The sequence below is a fragment of the Brassica oleracea genome, chromosome C5 (assembly GCF_000695525.1).
Source record: "Brassica oleracea var. oleracea cultivar TO1000 chromosome C5, BOL, whole genome shotgun sequence".
Taxonomy (NCBI): Eukaryota; Viridiplantae; Streptophyta; class Magnoliopsida; order Brassicales; family Brassicaceae; genus Brassica; species Brassica oleracea.
In genome coordinates, this window is record NC_027752.1 from 2,901,855 (window position 1) to 2,921,944 (window position 20,090).

General features: G+C 38.8%; 4 protein-coding genes and 1 pseudogene across 4 annotated transcripts; 3 read left to right on the forward strand and 2 right to left on the reverse strand.

Moving 5' to 3' along the window:
• Positions 1-2,722: 2,722 nt before the first annotated feature.
• LOC106294356 lies at positions 2,723-3,474 on the reverse strand. Its single transcript, XM_013729909.1, has 3 exons — positions 3,379-3,474; positions 3,004-3,270; positions 2,723-2,829 (listed from the first exon to the last, which is right to left on the reverse strand). Exons 1-3 carry the CDS (start codon positions 3,446-3,448, stop codon positions 2,723-2,725), a joined length of 444 nt encoding a protein of 147 aa, XP_013585363.1. The 5' UTR covers positions 3,449-3,474.
• Positions 3,475-8,968: 5,494 nt separating this feature from the next.
• Positions 8,969-14,551, forward strand: LOC106343861 (annotated as a pseudogene).
• Positions 14,552-14,991: 440 nt separating this feature from the next.
• On the reverse strand, positions 14,992-15,642 carry LOC106292804 (histone H4). The gene is made up of 2 exons (XM_013728461.1): positions 15,606-15,642; positions 14,992-15,520 (listed from the first exon to the last, which is right to left on the reverse strand). Exon 2 carries the CDS (start codon positions 15,484-15,486, stop codon positions 15,175-15,177), a length of 312 nt encoding a protein of 103 aa, XP_013583915.1. The 5' UTR covers positions 15,487-15,520; positions 15,606-15,642; the 3' UTR covers positions 14,992-15,174.
• Positions 15,643-15,869: 227 nt separating this feature from the next.
• LOC106292929 (39S ribosomal protein L47, mitochondrial) lies at positions 15,870-17,028 on the forward strand. The gene is made up of 4 exons (XM_013728598.1): positions 15,870-15,961; positions 16,046-16,246; positions 16,401-16,558; positions 16,696-17,028. The coding sequence occupies exons 2-4, from the start codon at positions 16,078-16,080 to the stop codon at positions 16,801-16,803; spliced, it is 435 nt and encodes a 144-aa protein (XP_013584052.1). The 5' UTR covers positions 15,870-15,961; positions 16,046-16,077; the 3' UTR covers positions 16,804-17,028.
• Positions 17,029-17,623: 595 nt separating this feature from the next.
• On the forward strand, positions 17,624-20,051 carry LOC106294763 (neuroguidin). Its single transcript, XM_013730409.1, has 9 exons — positions 17,624-17,718; positions 18,142-18,217; positions 18,364-18,451; positions 18,704-18,883; positions 18,963-19,136; positions 19,214-19,378; positions 19,473-19,624; positions 19,696-19,816; positions 19,898-20,051. Exons 2-9 carry the CDS (start codon positions 18,171-18,173, stop codon positions 19,907-19,909), a joined length of 939 nt encoding a protein of 312 aa, XP_013585863.1. The 5' UTR covers positions 17,624-17,718; positions 18,142-18,170; the 3' UTR covers positions 19,910-20,051.
• Positions 20,052-20,090: the final 39 nt, after the last annotated feature.

Below are 20,090 nucleotides of genomic sequence, written 5' to 3' on the forward strand. Positions count from 1 at the left end.
TGAATTATATGAATGGAAGAAAGGAGTCTTATATAGGTTTTAAACAAGGGGGGTTGATATCGATGGGACCCACAATGATTGGTCATACTTACTATCGCTATACATAATGGTCATTTGAGCATAGATCTCGGGTAATACGAATTTAATAGCATATATTTTGACCTTGCCGAGCACTCTAATATATATATATATATATATATATATATATATATATATATGTTGCCGTAAATTAAAAATGTCAAATATATGCTATTTACTATAATTAAATTACCTTGGCAAGCACTCACAACAATTAAATATATCTACCAAACAATCATAGATGGTTTACTTCGGTTTGTGTATTATTGATTAGTAGTGGTTTAATATTCTTAACCACAGCATCTCAAAATAATTTTTGTATATCACTCCTTCGTCCTTATCGTTATAGCTTAATGAAAACATGTACGTGCATGAATTACATTCTAAAATCATGCGCTCCAAGTTTATGTAATTGAAACAGACCAAACTCATCCATTAACAAAAACGTACGTGTATAAATTAACAAACACGTGTGTGTGCATGAATTAACAAACGTACGTTAACTTTGACCATCCTCATTGATGCTTTGCTTCTTATATGATGCTATGTAACCCAATATATAATGGAACTGCAGGGTCTTCTCTGACATTCCGTAAGCTTGCATACTGTGTAGCAGATATCAAATTGATACCAACCGGTGATTTTTTCGTTGCCGATATCAACTTGATACAGACCAGCTACGATATTCTATGCTCCATTGTTAGATTATCAACCTCGTATATCATCAACTTCTTGCTTAACAACGCATCCTCTTCGAGTCTGGTTTAGGATTCTTAGCAACGACATCTGGTTTAGAAGTCGTAGCTAAGCATAACTTCTTGCTTAATTAACAGCCCATCCTCTTCGTATCCAGTTTAGGAGTCTTAGTTTCATTATTTTGCTTAACAGTAGACAATAAATATCTAATTTTAGCTGCTCTCTTTGGTTACTTATCAACGGACGAAGTCGTTTATGAACAACTCGTGATCGAGTTGCTTCTCAAAAGTTTATGTCTCATTAGTTACCGTAAATAAGAAAACTTTATGTTTAAAACACAACTAGATTCTAGGTATATTTTTTGTTTTACATCTTTTTAGATCTTTTCAATTGGTAATTTAAATATAGGTCTAATGGCATAAAACATAATAAATAATATTCTAAATAATGATAAAGATAAAAGAAATAATAGTTGGACCATATTTTTATCAATGGGTCACACTGCTATTTTAATAGAATAGATAAAATTTGAGAGGAGCTCTCTGACATCCCCACGTCAGCTTCTTTGTTCTAAAAGCCTCGTAAGGCCGCCACGTGTCATTGGTATTGTGAATACATTTAAGACTTCTTCGTTAAAGGGGATACGTGATTCGCTTGGGCTGTCTTCGTTGTCTATATACATTTATATTCTATTAAAACTAAAATACAAAACAAAACTAAACATTTATTTTTAATTGATTTCTTACATTGTTTTTTTTACTAATTTAAATCATTTTATTTATTTTGTTTTTTAAATAATTCAACGTCATTTATTACAGAATACAAAATAGAATTTACTTATTTTTAAGTGTTTTTATTATATTTTTTACATTTCTTTTTTCACTCTTCCTAATTATTTCTTTGATATTTAACACAATAATTTGACAACACTTATTTTAGTGTTAACCAGAATAATTTAACAAATTTGAATGAAATTAATTCATTCATGACAAGAATTCAATCGATTAATAATTTTTTTATTTGTTTATAAAATCAGTTAGACATGGGTATCAAGGTACCCGTTCGGATACCGATCGGCTTTTTGGATATCAAATTTTTGGGTTAAAATTAAAATTTGTTCGGATATTATAAATTTTCGGACGGAGTTCGGACTCGGATCATTCCGAATATGGATAGGTTTATAAGAATTTTAAAAAATCTAAATAACTTGTGTATTTAGAAACATCATTAAATAATTTATAAAAATGTAAAAAATTAACATCGGTACGCAAGCTCTAGTTATTATTATTTTGCTTTTTTGAGAAAGAGTAAGACATTCTTTCCAAAAGATTACACAAACTACCTTTTTGTTTGTTGAGTTTGACAGCACCTAGTATATAACGACTAGTTAGTTTTGGGTCTTATATATAGTATAATAGTGGAACTTCCCGTGGTCTTTCCTCTTAGACTATATTAAAATCTGGTATGGTTTACATATTTCCTCCAAGATTATATTATTGTTATCTGATAACGTTTGAAATTAATATTTTTTTTTTGACAACAAAGACATTAACAGACTCAACTTGACTCTGTAAACCAAATCGGTAACTCCGCATCCATCTGAACGACGAAAGACGGTTGTTTCCTAGCAATGCGTGCTAAGCTATCCGCCCTTAGATTCTCCGTGCGAGGTACATAAACGACCTCTGAGTTGAAGAAACTTCTTTGTAAGAATTTGATATCTTTCAGATAACTTAACGTTTGAAATTAATATAATCTAGTGTTATACATATATTCAACGTGAATTGTACGTGACTTACCAACCACTGCAGCCGCATCAATCATTATACGACAATTGTTATGGATTAATGTATAAAAAAGTAGAAATGAATGTCATCATAGCGTTATTTATAAATAATTAAATAGAATACAACAGTAGAAAGTTTTCAAGATCCAAACGAGTTTAACCTCAAACATTTGTGTCACCACTTGACAGCTTCCCTGTCGAAGTACTCATGGCAACAGTCTTTGTCTTTTCATCCATTCCATAACCCATCTCTTTAGCTCCCACTTCTCCTATTAAATCATACATACGTATAATTTATATAACCACACGTTCGTTGCATGTTCTAACTCAGGTGGAAACTCTCCGTTTGTAAAGTTGTGTCGAATAATTCTAGTATTTTCGTGGCCAAAAAATAATTATAGTATATGTAAAAAATAATGAAACGTGAACTTCGATAATATTACCCGAGTAGGGTGTGATAGCGGCTGCGTTCATGGCCTTTTGTCTTTTGACAAAGACAATCCAGATTCCAATGACGACCCAAATAAGAAAGAAGAATCCAATAGATAGTTCTATAATCGTCTCAGAACCGCTGTGTGCGCGACTGCTTCCACCAGTAGTTTGGCAATCGAGAGTGATCCTATTAAACATGTCCCCACTTTCCGCACTTCGTTGCGTCTGTTCGTCGTACATTTCTTCCCGGCTCGGAGATGAACCACACCCTGGTTCTCCTATTCGTGCGATCGCAAGTTAGTGAACTCATTATTCATTCAATTCTTCACACATATTATAAGGTACATGTAACATGTTCATGTAGTACATATATGATAGGAGAATACCATTGGTTGATCCAACAAAAGCTATCAAGGCGAAGAGAACCAGAAGAAGGACGGTACGGAACGAGAACATGGCGGGTCTAGAAAGACCAATGATTGATCGATATTGTTTTAGGTTATAACCAGAGGGTCTATGTGTCCATTTGTGTATATGTATATACACAAAAACATAAAGTAATGGGATGCAAGTCATCAACTTCCAGTTTTTCTATCCATTCTAAAAATCGATAAAAAATGCATATGGTGTGTGAAATAATGGCATGCAAGTTATCAACTTTGGCTATTTTATTCCTTCTATGTAATTATAAATCTATTTTATGAGTTTATACTTTTCTATGCAGACTCAGTCCAGCACCTACTATGTTCAGTGCAGACTCTTGGTTACAACAATTCGTCTCATTTTGACTTCTCAAGCTTTTCAGCCTTTTCATTCCAATATCTTCAGATCATTATTACCTAATCCAATCCTTCATCCCGTTTTATCCATGGCGGGTCCTAAGCCCAATACGAAAATATTGGCGTCGGGGCCCAAAAATGAACCCACTTCACCCTAGACCGTAGACACTATGTCAAACTAGACTCTGGAACTGATAACAAAACAAATCTGAAAGAATTTAAATCTCTAAAATAAAAAGGAACACTCTTTTGACCAAGAAAAGGGATCAATCTAATTAAACTGAATCAGAAACATTAAAATTAGAAATAATAGATATATATATTTTGTTTTTATGTATTTAAAATTAATGGCTAGATAATATTAAAATATAAAGTATAGATTTGATCTTTTTTTTTTGTCAACAAGATTTCATTAGTACAGTCCAATGGACAAATTTACAAGGCTTGAACATTACAGACATGATCCATTTTATATTAAACACAAAGAGAAGCCCAATACCAAAACCATAGAAGAAGAACGGATTGTAATTGTTGTCCATCCACGATTCAGCAGGTGAAGAAACTCAAAACACGTGTTCCATGCATGTCTTTCATGCAAGGCGGCAGTGACAAGTGACAGCCACCATAGTTATTCACCGTCGTGACTATTCTGGTCAATCCTCCGATCTTTGCTTCTCAACCCTCGTAAGCCATGGAACCCTTACTGATAACGCCAAGACCTTCGATCTCCAACTATCGCTCCAGCCTTCGTTTGTGTTCTGGAAACTCCATCCTTCGCCGATGATAAAACAGAGATAACTCGGACTGTTATCAAGAGATCTTTTGTCGGACCGTCATCACAAAGAGACGCCGACTCTGCTAAACCTCTGTCAAAACCGCCGATTGCAATCCAAAACCACCGCTTCCTCTCCGTAAAGAAACTTTACTAAAAGCCATCCGGCTTTACATAAAAAGTAAAGATTGACTCTCACTAAAGAGGATTAAGTGCGTATCTTTGAAAAGAAAGAGAAACCCAACACAAACAAATGGAATCTGATATTTTTTTGCGAAAGAAGAGATCTAGATTTAAGCATTATTAATCGATTCAAAACCGAAAAGGTTAAAAAACATGAAGCACAGATCTGTTTGAATCGAAAGGAAACACAACAAAAAGATACTACTCGCCTAGCGAAGATTAAAATCCGACCATGCGGAAGAAACAGTCGATTTGTAGATCGAAATATGATACATCAGACAAAACAAAAAATAAAAAGAGTCGGTTGTGACCGACGACGGAGGACGCCGCCGGCCACCGGACACGAAAATTGCTTGAGAAGTTTCTTTTTTTTTAACACTGAGTTTTCATTAATTTGAAAGTCCAAAAGGACTTGCGTTCTCTCTCTCTTCTCTCTGTTCCCTATCTTCATCTTTCACAGAGAAAGAAGAGAGATGAAACTTGCTCGCCGGTTCCGTTCACCGGCTTAGGTCTCCCGTGGATCGGGCACCAGTTCTGACAACGACGTCTTCTTCAGAGTCGATTGGTCGGCTTTTGGTTCCGACGATGCACCAGCAGCTCCGGTGTAGTCGTTGGATTCTGGCTCCGAGTCTCACCTTCTTCCGGTGATGACGTCGGCGTTTCTCCGGGGTTTTCACGGCTTCAGTTTCTTGACTCGATCTTTTGGCGTTTGTGGTGTTTCGACTGCTACGGTTTGCTCTCGACTAGGGTCGATTGATGCTCACCGACTTATGGTATTACTGCGACAAAAGACTCGGAGTTGTGGCTTGTTTACTGCCAGAGTCATCTCGACGGCTTCTTCTCTTCAACGTCCTGTTTCCGGTGTGTCCGGTGGATCGGCGGCGAGTTGTTCCGGCGATGACTCTTCAGTCGTGGTGTCGATGGTTGGTCAACACGTGTATCTTTCGCTCCTCGTTGTTGAGGTTGCAACACGTGTTTTTTTTTCCTTTCGTTTGTATAGTGACTGGTCGAATGGCGTCTTATGTTTCGGTTGGTTTTCAGATGGGCCTTGGGTTTGGGCCTTTTGTTTTTGTTTTTGTTTTGTTTTGTATGGCTGTGCCCTTTTGGGCTTACACCTTTAATAATAATTTCAGACGGAAAAAAAAAAAGTCCAAAAGGACAATGTTACTGCAAAGACAAAGGAATATAAAAAAAGCTGAGAAAAATACAAGTACTAGTAGGTACCACAGCACTCTTATAAAAGAGCTATAGAAAATGGGGAAACTTAAAAACCACCAGAGAACGGAGGAAAAAAAAACTTAATTCCCTGCCTCTTGCTGAATAAGTTGTTGCAGCCACAAAGGGCCCCCAGACCCAACATACGATTGTGAGCGAGCCCCTGTAACCACGCTTTTTGCAATTGCTTGTGCTACACTGTTATTCTGATCAGATACATAGAATATAGACCATACCTCAAAACAGTGTAAGAGAGCTAGGATTCGTTGGATAAGGGGTAGGAGATCCATATAGTGATAGGGGTGTAAGAGGGACTGTCTAACCTCGAAAGAAGAAGCTTCAAAGATAACTTTCTTGACCCGCAAGCTACCCATCGCTTCTATAGCCCAAAGAAGAGATTTAAGATCTGACTCCCGTTTATAGGCAGAGGAACAGAAAGCTCGACGACTATGATGAATAGGACGCCCACAGATATCTCTTGTGATCCAGCTTGCTCCCGTAAACTGTTAGATTCGGGTTTAATTGTGGGCTTCCAACTTAAAACCAATTGGCAATTACTGGATTGGCCCTAGCCCTTTATATATTACTTAATATCCCATTGATTGTCCAATGTGGGATACATATCCCTTAATACCCCTTCTCGAGATGATGGCTCTTATCGGCTAGAAATCTCGGAAACTTTTTAAGACAGTTATACTCGGTCGAGCGAGTCAATTACGACCTATATACCCGGTCGGGTAGGGTTAATATTAATTAGGGGTTTAACTTATTAGGATCTGGGCTCTGATACCATGTTAGATTCGGGTTTAATTGTGACAGAGGAACATAAATCTCGACGACTATGATGAATAGGACGCCCACAGCTATCTCTTGTGATCCAACTTGCTCCCGTAAACGGTCCCAAACTACTCCAAGCCATTCCAATGTTACATTTGATGGAATCCAAGGGAGGCTTAGTCCATATATTTTGAACAGTAGGAGGTTGAACCTGAACTTCCTCGCATGCCAGAACATTCGAGTTAACCTTATTCCAAATCTTTGCTTCTTCTAGAGCTTTAGTAACCATTGAAGAAGCTGATATACGGGTCTTTTCAAACATTAGAGCATTCCACCCCTTCCAGAGATTCCAAAGTATCCAGGGGAAAGTAGTCTAGAGAGAGAACGGTTGTAAGTATAGATTTGATCTAATAGTATTATTTTGTAATTCAAATTCAACTTGGCAAATTCCCATGCTACTTTTTTGCCAACTTGAAAAGCAACTTGTTAATTTTCTTTAACCAATAACATCTCACCACGTGTACAAATTGGTGTGGCAGAGCCCGTCCCATGTGATCGACGTGTCCACGTGACGTGGAAGACTCCAACCGGCCCATCGACGTATGAAATCTTCATCGCTTCCCTAAAAGCAAATATTCGCACACATTTAACGAAGAGTTGATTACACTAAAAGACACTTTTTGACTTTCTATTACACCTAGAGACACTTCTTACATGTGACACACTTTGTTATGGGCCAACAACAGATTGTGGACAATTTTGCCTTTAATGGAAATGACACTTGTGGATGAGTGATTTGTGGACTAGTGATGCGTGGTTGGGTGATTTGTGGTTGGGTGATTTGTGGATGAGTGATGAGTAATGTGCGGATATGTGATGTTAATGTGTTTATATTAGATAACATGGACAAACTCTCAGTTTTGATTTCATAAAACTATACAACAATACGTGGACATGGACTCATGTTACTAAAATTATACAATAAAACATGGACAAAGACTATGTTATCTCCAATACAAACATTTGGCTTCTTCAGCTCAATTGATAAATTATTTGCAATTAAACTTCAATCAAGAAGAGAAAAAAATGATATTGTGAGTATGAGCGAAGAGAAAAATCGAAGAAGCATTTACTTTTTGCCGAAGAGTAATAGATCTTGCATGTCAGAGATTTCTGATCTAAGAAATTTGCGCTTTGTCATGATGTGGATGGATGTAATTTTGATTAGAGTTGAATTTAGATCACGAGATGATGAATGGAATCGAAGGAATATTGTCCATATCCACAACTAATTTATAATTCTGTTAAGATGTTCATGTCCACGACTAATTTATAATTCTGTTATCCACGTTTTGGTGTCCACGTCCACATTTTGTTTACACATTAATATATATAATATATATATGAACATAGATCTTAGGGCAAATCTCCTAAACCTCATTTCTCAACTCTAAACCCTAAACCCTAAACCCTAAACTCCAAACCCTAAACCATAAACCCTAAACCCTAAACTCTAAACCTTAAACCCTAAACTCTAAACCCTTAACCCTAAAATCTAAACCCTTTTCTAAAATCTAAACCCTAAACCCTAAACCCTAAATCCTAAACCCCACCCTTTAACTCTAAACCCTAAGTTTGTGACTTTTGATAAAACATTAAGTGCTATTTTTGTGACTTTTGACCTTGAGTGCTAGTTTGGGAACATAAACTTGATTTAGTGTTATTTTTGTCTTTTTCTCTAGATCTTAAAAGATAGAGAATTTTATATATAGTTTATTATGATAATTATTTTTGTTTAATATATTTTAGAACTTGAGATAAAAGTAAATAAATCATAAAGTATAATAAGAAAAATAATAAAATAAAATAAGAAGAGGTCAGAGATTCTGTTTAGTTTTGGGTCATAAGAGTCTTTAAAAATGTGTATCAAATGATAAATGTATTGTAGTGTAATTTGAATGTTAGAAAGTGTCTCTAAATGTAAAAATTTTTTTTAATGAATATCTAAACTAAGAAAAAATTATTTAAAACAACGTAACGCCCCTCAAAAGCCTGGCAATTTACACTTTCAGCCCCTTAAGTAACGTAACAAAGAATAGAGAATACAGAAACCACAGAGAATACAAGGACTCAATTGCAAATTATCTTATACAGATCGTGCTCTCGTCAGGCGTCACTTTCCAGGAACGATACAAGCCATTAAAACTCTATTAAGAATATAAATAAACAATCTTTGATTGATATGTTTGCACTATTGTGAACTGAATATTTTTTATTATTTGGTTAGTGGGAGGATGTAATGGGGAAAGGAGGTGAAGACTCGGTGAATAAGCAAGCCAAGGCTTCTGGATCGTTAAAGCTTGATACTTTTCACGCTTGGGCTAAAGACACGTTAGAGAATGCGAGGAGACGTTCGGTGTTAGCTGTGACAAAGGGTTAACTACTGAAGAGGTGGTGAAGCGTCATCAGATCTACGGTTTAAACGAGCTAGAGAAGCCTGAGGGGACATCTATTTTCAAGGTGATACTGGAGCAGCTCAATAACACGTTGGTTCGTATTCTTTTGGCGGCTGCTGTTATCTCCGCCTTCGTTGATGGGGAGGAAGGAGGGGAGATGGGGATCACCGCGTTTGTCGAGCCGCTGGTGATTTTCTTGATCTTGATTGTTAACGCCATTGTTGGGATCTGGCAAGAGACTAATGCCGAGAAGGCGTTGGAGGCTTTGAAGGAGATTCAGTCTCAGCAAGCTACGGTTATGCGCGATGGGAATAGAGTATCCAGCTTGCCTGCTAAGGAGCTTGTTCCTGGTGACATTGTGGAGCTCAGGGTGGGTGATAAGGTCCCTACCGATATGCGTGTGGTGGCTTTGGTTAGTTCAACGCTGAGAGTCGAGCAGGGCTCCTTGACAGGAGAGAGAGAGAGAGAGAGAGGCGGTTAGTAAGACACTAAGCCTGTGGAGGAGAATGTTGATATTCAAGGGAAGAAATGTATGGTGTTTGCAGGAGCCACCGTTGTGAATGGGAGCTGTATATGCTTAGTTACAGGCTCTGGGATGAGTACTGAGATTGGAAGAGTACACTCACAGATTCAAGGAGCTGCACAACACGAGGAAGATACTCCTCTGAGGAAGAAGCTCAACGAGTTGGGAGAAGCTCTGACGATTATCATTGGGTTGATTTGTGCGTTGGTGTGGCTCATCAACGTCAAGTAATTTCTCTCCTGGGAGTATGTCGACGGCTGGCGTAGAAACTTCAAGTTCTCCTTCGAGAAGTGCACGTACTACTTTGAGATTGTTGTGGCGTAAGCGGTTGCTGCGATTCCAGAAGGTCTTCCGGCGGATATTACCACGTGTTTGGCTCTTGGGACGCGGAAGATGGCGCAGAAGAACGCTCTGGTTAGGAAGCTGCCCAGTGTGGAGACTCTTGGATGCACAACGTTTATATGCTCTGATAAAACTGGAACTCTGACGACCAATCAGATGGCTGTTTCGAGGCTTGTTGCTATGGGTTCTAGAATTGGAACGCTTAGATAATTTAATGTTGAGGGTACCTCGTTTGATCCATGAGATGGGAAGATTGAAGATTGGCCAGCAGGTCGGATGGATGTAAATCTTCAGATGATTGCAAAGGTTGCTGCCATTTGCAACGATGCTAATGTCGAGCAATCTGATAATCAGTTTGTTACTACACTATCTTGGTCCTTTTCTCTTCTTCTTTTCAACCATTTTTTTATTGGTGTTTGTTTCCTTGAGCAGGTTTTGGTTGAGAAAATGAGATTCCCTGAAGGGTCGACTAATGCTTCGACTTTGGCTGATGGCGATGTCTTACATATGTATTCTTAATTATATTTTTATCAGATGCAATAAACTATTGTGGCCCTGTTAGTTTGTACATCTGGATGTGGTCCATCTAGATATCTTATCTAGATGCTCCATCTGTTTGTTGTTCGTTTCTTCATTTTGTCCATGCTTCCAGATGAATCATCTGAATGCAACTATGTTCGCTTGCTTTTCATTTTTTAACTTCCATCTGCATCCAGTTGGACTTGTTAATAAAATGACTAAAATATAATTTTTTACGTTTCGGCGGAAAAATAACATTTTTACCGTTTTGGCTGAAAATATTTTTGCGGTTTTTGAGGAAAAATAAGTTTTTGGCGAAAAAGTGTATTTTCGTGGTTTCGGCGGAAAATACGTTTTTATGGGTTTGGCGGGAAAATAAGTTTTGCGGTTTGGACGGGAAAAGTGTATTTTTGCGGTTTTGGCGGGAAAAGTGTTTTCGACAAGAAAAGTTTTTTTTCACGATTTTGGCGGGAAAGTTTTTTTTTCGTGATTTTGGCGGGAAAAGCTTTTTCGCGATTTTGGTGGAAAAATTGTGTTTTCCGGTTTTGGCGGGAAAATGCGTTTTTCCAGTTTTGGCGGGAAAATGCGTTTTTCCAGTTTTGGCGGGAAAATGCGTTTTTCCAGTTTTGGCGGGAAAATGCGTTTTTCCAGTTTTGGCGGGAAAATGCGTTTTTCCAGTTTTGGCGGAAAAATTCCGTTTTCCGGTTTTGGCGGGAAATTGTGTTTTTCTGGTTTTGGCGGGAAAATGCGTTTTTCCAGTTTTGGCGGGAAAATTCTGTTTTTCGGTTTTGGCGTGAAAAATTGTGTTTTTCCGGTTTTGGCGGAAAAATTGTGTTTTTCGGTTTTAGCGGGAAAATGTGTTTTTCCGGTTTTGGCGGGAAAAATCTGTTTTCCGGTTTTGGCGGGAAAATTGTGTTTTCCGGTTTTGACGGGAAAATTGTGTTTTTAGGTTTTGGCGGGAAAATTCTGTTTTTCGGTTTTGGCGGGAAAATTGTGTTTTCCGGTTTTGGCGGGAAAATTGCGTTTTCCGGTTTTGACGGAAAAATGTGTTTTCCAGTTTTGGCGGAAAAATTCCGTTTTCCGGTTTTGGCGGAAAAAATGTGTTTTTCCGGTTTTGGCGGGAAAATTGCGTTTCCGGTTTTGGCGAGAAAATGCTTTTTGCGGTTTTGGCCGGAAAATGCTTTTTGGAGTTTTGGCGGGAAAATGCGTTTTTCGGTTTTGACGGAAAAATGCGTTTTTTCGGTTTTGGTCGTAAAGTGTGATTTTACTAGTTTGACCGAAAAAATGTGTTTTTATGGAAATGTGCGTTTTACATTTTTTTTTGCGGAAAAACGCATCTTGCGGTTTTAGCGGGAATGTGTGTTTTTCAGTTTTTGCGAGAAAATGTATTTTTTGGTTATAGCGGAAAAATGTATATGCAAGAAAATAGAATTTACGATTTGAAAATAATATTTTGATTTTAAAAAGTCATTTTTGTCATTAATCATTTTGGACTGAACTAGATGCATTTGCATCCTGATGCACCATCAAGACTCACCTTCATTTGGGTGACAATTTGAGATAAATTCAGCTGGGTGATCCATCTAGATGTAGCATTATAATGCACAAAACGAACATCGATTTGCATCTTCACCCGGATGGATCACCTAGGTGAGCAAACGAACATGGCATGTATATAACATTTCTTAACATTATTGAAGGTTGTTGTCCGCTATGGAGTGAACTAGAGCAACGGATTGCCACTCTTGAGTTCGAGTGGGACAGGAAATCAATCGGAGTTATGGTGGATTCCAGCTCAGGAAGGAAACTGCTACTGGTCAAGGTCTGTTTTTCTTTATTTAGCAATAATATTTTGGATAAATTTTTATATCTATGAGTTTGTGGCTTGTGCTTTGGTTCACATGGTATGTTATTAGTTGAAAAACATTTATCCCGTCTTTTCTTCAGCACCTAAGAGACCATATTATGAAATTTTGCAGGGTGCGGTAGAAAATGTATTGGAAAGGAGTACACATATTCAGCTACTTGATGGTTCCACACCAGAACTTGACCAATACTCAAGAGATTTTATTTTACAAAGCCTGCACGATATGTCCATGAGTGCATTAAGATGTCTCGGATTTGCATATACGGATGTTCCATCAGATTTTGCTACTATGATGGCAGCGAAGACCATCCAGCTCACCATAAACTTCTCAACTCATCCAGCTATTCTTCTATTGAGTCCAATCTAACATTGTTGGTTTAAGGGTGAGTTAGTTTAACCATTATATTTTTCTGGTTCCTTATTGCTCCTTTTTGGTGATTATTCATGCTCTAACTTTTCAATGTTTGAAGGATCCTCCGAGGAAGGAGGTGCGTCAAGCCATTGCAGACTGCAGAACAGCAGGTATCCGAGTCATGGTCATTACCGGAGACAACAAGAGCACCGCAGAAGCAATCTGCCGTGAAATTGGAGTATTTGAAGCAGGCGAAGATATCTCTTCAAGAAGCTTGACTGGGAAAGAATTTATGGATGTTCAAGATCAGAAAAATCATATGAGACAAACTGGAGGGCTCTTGTTCTCGAGAGCCGAACCAAAGCACCAACAAGAGATTGTGAGGTTACTCAAAGAAGATGGAGAAGTGGTTGCCATGACTGGAGATGGAGTCAATGGTGCTCATGCACTGAAGTTGGCTGATATGGGCATTTCCGGCACAGAGGTATAATCTCTCTTCTCTCGCATTTGCAACAACCAGATGATTATTGGTTCTATTAGCTCTCTAAAGCTTTGGGGTTATGTTTTCAGGTAGCAAAGGAGGCATCTGACATGGTGTTAGCAAATGATAATTTCAGCACGATTGTTGCAGTTGTTGGTGAAGGGAGGTCCATCTACAACAACATGAAGGCTTTCATCAGGTGAGTCTTCTATTGGTACATTTGTATATGTCTTCCTTGTAACATATATTGATCAAACTAATCTGACTATTATGAATAAAAGGTATATGATCTCTTCCAACATTGGTGAGGTTGCATCAATATTGTTGACAGCAGCTCTTGGAATTCCAGAAGGCATGATCCCAGTTCAGCTTCTGTGGGTGAATCTCGTAACAGACGGTCCTCCAGCTACTGCTTTGGGATTCAATCCTCCGGACAAGGATATTATGAAGAAGCCTCCGCGGAGAAGCGATGACTCTCTTATCACTCCCTGGATCCTCTTCCGATATATGGTTATACAATGACCTTTTCTTCTCTCACTTGTTCATCTTCTGGTGCTTTTTCTAAGTCTAGACTAATAATGGATAATCTTACCTACAGGTGATTGGTATGTATGGGGGAGCAGCAACGGTGGGAGTCTTCATCGTATGGGTACACACACAGCAGCTTCATGGGCATAGACTTGAGCCAAGACGGTCACCGCCTAGTAAGCTACTCACAGCTAGCTAACTGGGGCCAATGCTCATCATGGGAAGGCTTCAAAGTCCCTCCTTTCACAGCTGGCTCTCATACATTCTCCTTCGATACAAACCCGTGCGAGTATTTCCATCAAGGGAAGATCAAAGCATCGACACTCTCCCTCTCGATATTGGTGGCCATTGAGATGTTCAACTCCCTGAACGCCCTCTCACAGGACGGCAGCCTTGTGTCGATGCCGCCGTGGGTGAACCCGTGGCTGCTCCTGGCAATGGCGGTGTCCTTTGGGCTACACTTTGTGATACTGTACGTACCGTTCTTGGCTCAGGTGTTTGGGATAGTGCCGCTGAACTTGAACGAGTGGCTGCTGGTGTTGGCTGTGTCTCTTCCGGTGATACTGATAGACGAAGTTCTAAAGTTTGTGGGAAGGTTGACGAGTGGCTACCGTTACTCAACTCGCACTTCACCCACTAAGCAGAAGACGGAGTAAGAAGAAAAATAATGATTATTTTAGACTAGTTTTTTAGCTGGAAAAAAAAAAATCACCTTGTTAATTATCGGAGCGTCTTGTTTGTTACTTTATTTGATAAACATGCTTCTTATTTGTTTAATGGACTTGTGTTTTTCAACACAAAAAGCTCGAAATTGAAAGATGTATGTTTCTGCATCATCAAGGATTACAGTGCTGTTTTTTTACTTGTGTAATTTAATAGTAGATCAATTTGGTTACTGTTTGGAACAGCTTGACAGGTGACTTTATTTGGGTTATACTGATCATAGTAACGCTTAAAGGTACAGATTCTTATAGTTGCACTGCGCATCACATTCCCCTTGCGCAGTATTGAAATCAACTCAGATAAGTTCTCTTTGCAATGCTTCCAAGTTGTATTTAGCTCAAAGAGAATAGAACTAACTAGAAAATGTGTTGAATTCCCCATGGTTATTTATAACAAAAGATAAAGTAACGCGTTTGGGATACATAGTGAACATGAACTTCATGGGACACATAAAGACGAGTACCGAACCTTTGTAGAATTCATATAGTTCAAACTAACTTTCATTGAAGATTTTTTCAGCTACATTACGATAACAATGCCTAACGACGAGGAACAGCACAGTTACTAAAACCTGGATTTACTTTTACTAATCATATTGATAACGCAGACAACAGAAACAAAAAATTCCCAAACTTTCCGAAACCCTAATCCCCATCTCCGTCGATTTAACCGCCGAAACCGTAGAGAGTGCGTCCTTGCCTCTTCAAAGCATAAACCACATCCATGGCTGTGACAGTCTTCCTCCTCGCGTGCTCGGTGTAGGTGACGGCATCGCGGATGACATTCTCGAGGAAGATCTTGAGGACTCCTCTGGTCTCCTCGTAGATCAAACCGCTAATACGCTTGACACCACCTCGACGAGCAAGACGACGAATGGCAGGCTTGGTGATACCTTGGATGTTATCCCTAAGCACCTTCCTATGCCTCTTGGCTCCTCCCTTTCCCAATCCTTTTCCTCCCTTTCCTCTTCCTGACATCTCCTCACAAAGTTTCTGTAGAGATTCTAAATATCTGAAAGAACAAAATCAAACGAAATTCATCAGTAATCAAGTTCAATTTTAGCCTCAGTTAATCGACCTGTTGAAGAAGACGATACCTGTATATATTGATAGGAGACGGCGAGAGAAGATAGCAATTGAGATGTTCAGTGAAGGTCTGTATATATATTTAGAGACGATCCGAGTGCTTTACATTACAGCCGTCGATTATTAATCTGACGGTTGATACTTCGTTTACAGTAAATAGACGGATCGATGACGTGGATTTTTGCAATTACAAAATAACGAAAACTAGCCAACTTTATTGGGCCTGTAATAAGCATAAGAATTACCCATGGTTCGAAATGGGCCTCAGATATCCATCCACGTGAACCTGTAACCTCGAGAAAGGGTTTTGATTGATCTTTACTTTCTCTGTAGCCGTGATCGTCGCCGTCCCCGTTTTCTATCTCCGGTTAGTTCTTATCTCTTCTCCTGTGAGCTGTGGCTAGCTGTGAATCTGTATTTTCTGACTGTTGTTGTTGATGATCTTTGGTAGGTCGGATTATATAGCCGCGAGCTGTTGTCACCATGTTTCTCACGAGATTTATCGGGAGGAGATTCTTAGCGGTGGCTGCTTCCACGAGATCGGAGTCCACTGCTGCAGCAGCCGCCTCGACTGTTAAGATTGCGAAAAACCCTCTCGAGGAGTTCTTTGAGTTCGACAGAAGCCAGGACGAAGACAAACCTGTTGTCTACGGTGCGTTTCCTACGTGACTACTCTTAAGTGTATAGATTAATGCTTGTCTGGTGGTGCTATGAAATTAACAAATGTGATATGTTTTAGAGCTGAGTAATCTGCTAAGCGATGATTGATTATATTAGATTAAGGATTGTTTATTTTGGTGTGTTAGGTCGAGGTTGGAAAGCTTCAGAACTGAGGCTCAAGTCATGGGATGATCTTCAGAAGCTGTGGTACGTTCTTCTCAAAGAGAAAAACATGTTGATGACTCAGCGTCAGATGCTTCAAGCCCAGAACATGATGTTTCCTAACCCTGAACGCATTCCGAAGGTGACAATTAAGCCTCAGTTCCATTTGAGTTGTTGACATTATTGATGAATGTTCTGAAAGGAAATATGAATCTTTCTTAGAGAAAATGGTTGTGTATTTCTCTGTTCATGATCAAAATTGTATGCATGTCAATATAGGTGAGGAGATCAATGTGCCGCATAAAGCATGTGCTGACAGAGAGAGCGATTGAAGAACCGGATCCCAGAAGATCAGCCGAGATGAAGAGAATGGTCAATGCTATGTGATCAATCCCTTGTGCTTCTTTTCGCAACGGATTAGAGTCAGTGTTTGGGTCTTAGTCCAATGATTGTGACTGTTGTCCGGTAGTTAAAATGTTTGTTCGGGTATATGCACGTACCATTTCTATAAAACCGTGGTTGGTGTTTATTTCAGCAAACATGTTGGTCAGTTGATTTTGAGCTCTTGTCTTCCAATATAATCGAGCGGGAAAATAAAATGTTGTTTTCATCTATTGTTACACCTTACTACCTTAGGAGGCAATAAGTTTATGTGGAGATGAAGATCCGGTGAAAACTAAGTATGGGATTTTAAATCGAACCGAACCAGTTGAACCAAACTAAAGTTTTGGTTAGTTCGGTGAGAAGTTTGATTCGATTCGGCAGGTTTATGGAAAAGAATTGGTTTCCGGTTTGATTCGATAAATTGTTAACCAAATTTTTAATCGAACTAACTAACTGAATTAAACAAAATGTTTAACCGAACTAATCGATTAACCAAAATTTCGGTTAGTTTCGGTAAAATTTGGAATATCCAAAAATACCTAAGGAAACTGAACTTTTTCCGATTTAATTCAACGAAATTTTGGTAGACCTGAACTTCCCGAATCAGCCTACCTAGTGAAAACAGTAGGTTGCACTTGCACACAAAAAAAAATGAAAACAGTATAAAATTATGCTTGTCCTCTTATATCAGTAAGCAAAACAGTATATGAGCTGGGCCCAAAATAAGCCCATATCGTACCTTTAATTTTGTATCGGGCCCTTCAATATCCATTGGACAAAAGCCTCTTACAGTCTTCAAATAAACCCTTGTCCCAGCAAAAGAGTTTCTGTATCGATTTTCCTTCTCAGCGTTGCCGTGACCTTTCTACCGTCGCCCTTCTGCAGCCGTGACCGTCTCCATCAAGCTCTCTAACTCCTGTGAGTTCGTACTTCTTCTTCGTGTCTCTTCCTCTGTGATATAGTTGCTCTCGTTGTGTCTAAAACCACCGATTCCTCTGGCCCTGGGGTCAAATTAATCGTGGTCACTGAAAGATATTTGTGAAACTTCCATCAATTTTAATTAGCGTTTCTTTATTCTTGATTGGATTTTGTCAAGTAGTAAACTAGTAGACATTATTTGTAGGCAAGCCCAAAGATTGAAGAACCAGCTTAAGTTTTTTTTATTACATAACTCTTGTGTTGTTAGAGTTGTTTGTTCTTTGCCAAATCTCTGTCTATAGAAGTTTAATTATTTTCGTACTCACCGATTGATTTAATGTGTATGTTTATCTAATGGTATGTTCTGGTTTTCTAGGGCTACTTTCTCTGAACATTTAGTTTATCTTTTTTTTTTGTTCGCAGTGTCATCTTCTAGCTGTTTCTCTACAAGTATGATGGAGGAGATTAAAAAACCGGGCCTTGTCGAAACAATAAAGAGGTGAGTTATGCTTATTCCATGATACAAAAGATCTCAAAAACATTTGTTTCTCACACAGAGCAAAAAAAAAATGATCTTCTGTGTTTAGATGTGATATGCTTCACGTTTTCTTACTGGTCTCGTTTTGTTATTTTGACGGGTCTCAGAGAAGCTCCACAGCTAGCAACACTGCTGAGAGAAATGAAGGAAGGCCTAGATGTGGTTAGGAGCAAAGTTGAGGCTCTCACTGCAAAGGTACCAAGCCTTGTATTTGCAGCATCTTATAACATTATTTGTTTCTTCTGTGAGGAGTAGTTTCAGTTTGGTATAATAAGTATCGATAGCGTTAATTTTCTCCTTTTTAAGGATTTAACCAAACTATTGTCTCTGATTACTTGCATCTGCTATTTTTACCCTTCAGACAAGAGACACAATGTCTCTCAGGCTGATTCATGTTTCACTACATACTGATTTTCTTGTTTTTTTTTTGTTTTGCAAATTATATAGGTAAAAGCAGACAGTTATCCGACAGCGGATGGGATGAGTTACCTCGAGGCAAAGCATCTGTTACTCCTAAGCTATTGCCAGTGTCTCGTGTATTATCTGCTAAGGAAGGCAAAAGGCTTCTCTATCGACGGCCATCCTGTTGTGAGGAGCCTTGTTGAGATACGAATGTTTCTAGAAAAGGTTTGCCTTCTCTTCTTTACTTGTCAACAAGACATAGAGTCAATATAATTTATCTCATTTTTGTACTTCTTTGGAATAGATTCGTCCCATAGACAAAAAGCTTCAGTACCAAATTCAGAAGCTCACCACAGGCGGTGCGTCTGTTGCTGAACAAACCCTCTCTGAGGGAAAGGAAACCGAAAAATCTGAAGACGTTTCTAATTATAAGCCCAAGCCAGACTTGCTTGCTGACAAAATGGAGGATGAACCATTGGTAAGCCTTATCATCCACTCTGAAGAAATGTGCTGAATGTTCTTTTTCATTAATTGTTTTTACCTTTTTAAATTCAGGATGGAGTTTATCGGCCTCCTAAGTTTGCTCCTATGTCTATGGATGACAAGACGTCAAAACAAGAGAGAGACGCTGCTAGAAAAGAAAAGCACCTTTTGAGACAAGCCACTGAAAACACATACATGAAAGATGTGTTGGACGAGCTCGAGGACAGGCCTGAAGAGGTGGGTTTGGAAGGAAATTTTACTTTGCAGTTGATATGAGTAGCGGTTTTAATTTGATGTTGTAGCTTAAATGAGTGTGAATAATATTGAACAGATCAGAGACTGGCATGGTGCTGAGAGCAAGGAACAGAGGAAGTTCATGGCACAGTATGAAAGGCAACAAGAGGTTGAAGAAGAACTCTTTGCCCGAGCACCTCGCACTAAGGAGGATAAGAAGAGAGAGAAGCGCTTGAAGTCACGCAGTGGGTACGTTTATTTGCTATTCGGTTTTTAACTGAAGTGTGATGTTTTGATTAATCTTTGTGAGATGCACGCAGGTTGCATGGACTTACCGAGAGTTTTGACGACGAGTTCAAGTTCTTGGATGAAGACGGTGAAAAGCCATCAAGCTTTGGTGGCAGCGGCCGTAAAAGTGGAGGAAGATCCAAGAGAAGAAAGGTATAAGTCATTTTCTTTTTTATTTATTCGTCAGTCTCTAATGCGGTTTAACAATGTCTTTGTTCATTGTTTTTTTCGCAGACGAGGCATTGATATGGAAGGATACAACCATAGACTCATCATGTTGTTGCTACACTGTCGTTTTGCTTTGTGATTGTATTGAGATTTTTGTTTAATGTGAAGAACACACGGTCAAAGTGCACTTGCAGTAATATTCGGAAGACCTTTTCTCTAATGCTAAATTTAGCTCATCTCATCAAAAACTTCGTTTTCA

Coding starts and splice junctions, on each gene's coding strand:
- LOC106294356 (XM_013729909.1), bottom strand. CDS start 3,448: ATGTTCTCGTTCCGTACCGTCCTTCTTCTGGTTCTCTTCGCCTTGATA. Junction 3,271..3,378: donor TTTTGTTGGATCAACCAATG/GTATTCTCCTAT, acceptor TCGCACGAATAG/GAGAACCAGGGTGTGGTTCA. Junction 2,830..3,003: donor CGCTATCACACCCTACTCGG/GTAATATTATCG, acceptor ATGATTTAATAG/GAGAAGTGGGAGCTAAAGAG.
- LOC106294763 (XM_013730409.1), top strand. CDS start 18,171: ATGATGGAGGAGATTAAAAAACCGGGCCTTGTCGAAACAATAAAGAG. Junction 18,884..18,962: donor TACGAATGTTTCTAGAAAAG/GTTTGCCTTCTC, acceptor TCTTTGGAATAG/ATTCGTCCCATAGACAAAAA. Junction 19,379..19,472: donor TCGAGGACAGGCCTGAAGAG/GTGGGTTTGGAA, acceptor AATATTGAACAG/ATCAGAGACTGGCATGGTGC.
- LOC106292804 (XM_013728461.1), bottom strand. CDS start 15,486: ATGTCAGGAAGAGGAAAGGGAGGAAAAGGATTGGGAAAGGGAGGAGCC.
- LOC106292929 (XM_013728598.1), top strand. CDS start 16,078: ATGTTTCTCACGAGATTTATCGGGAGGAGATTCTTAGCGGTGGCTGCT. Junction 16,247..16,400: donor AGACAAACCTGTTGTCTACG/GTGCGTTTCCTA, acceptor TTGGTGTGTTAG/GTCGAGGTTGGAAAGCTTCA. Junction 16,559..16,695: donor ACCCTGAACGCATTCCGAAG/GTGACAATTAAG, acceptor ATGTCAATATAG/GTGAGGAGATCAATGTGCCG.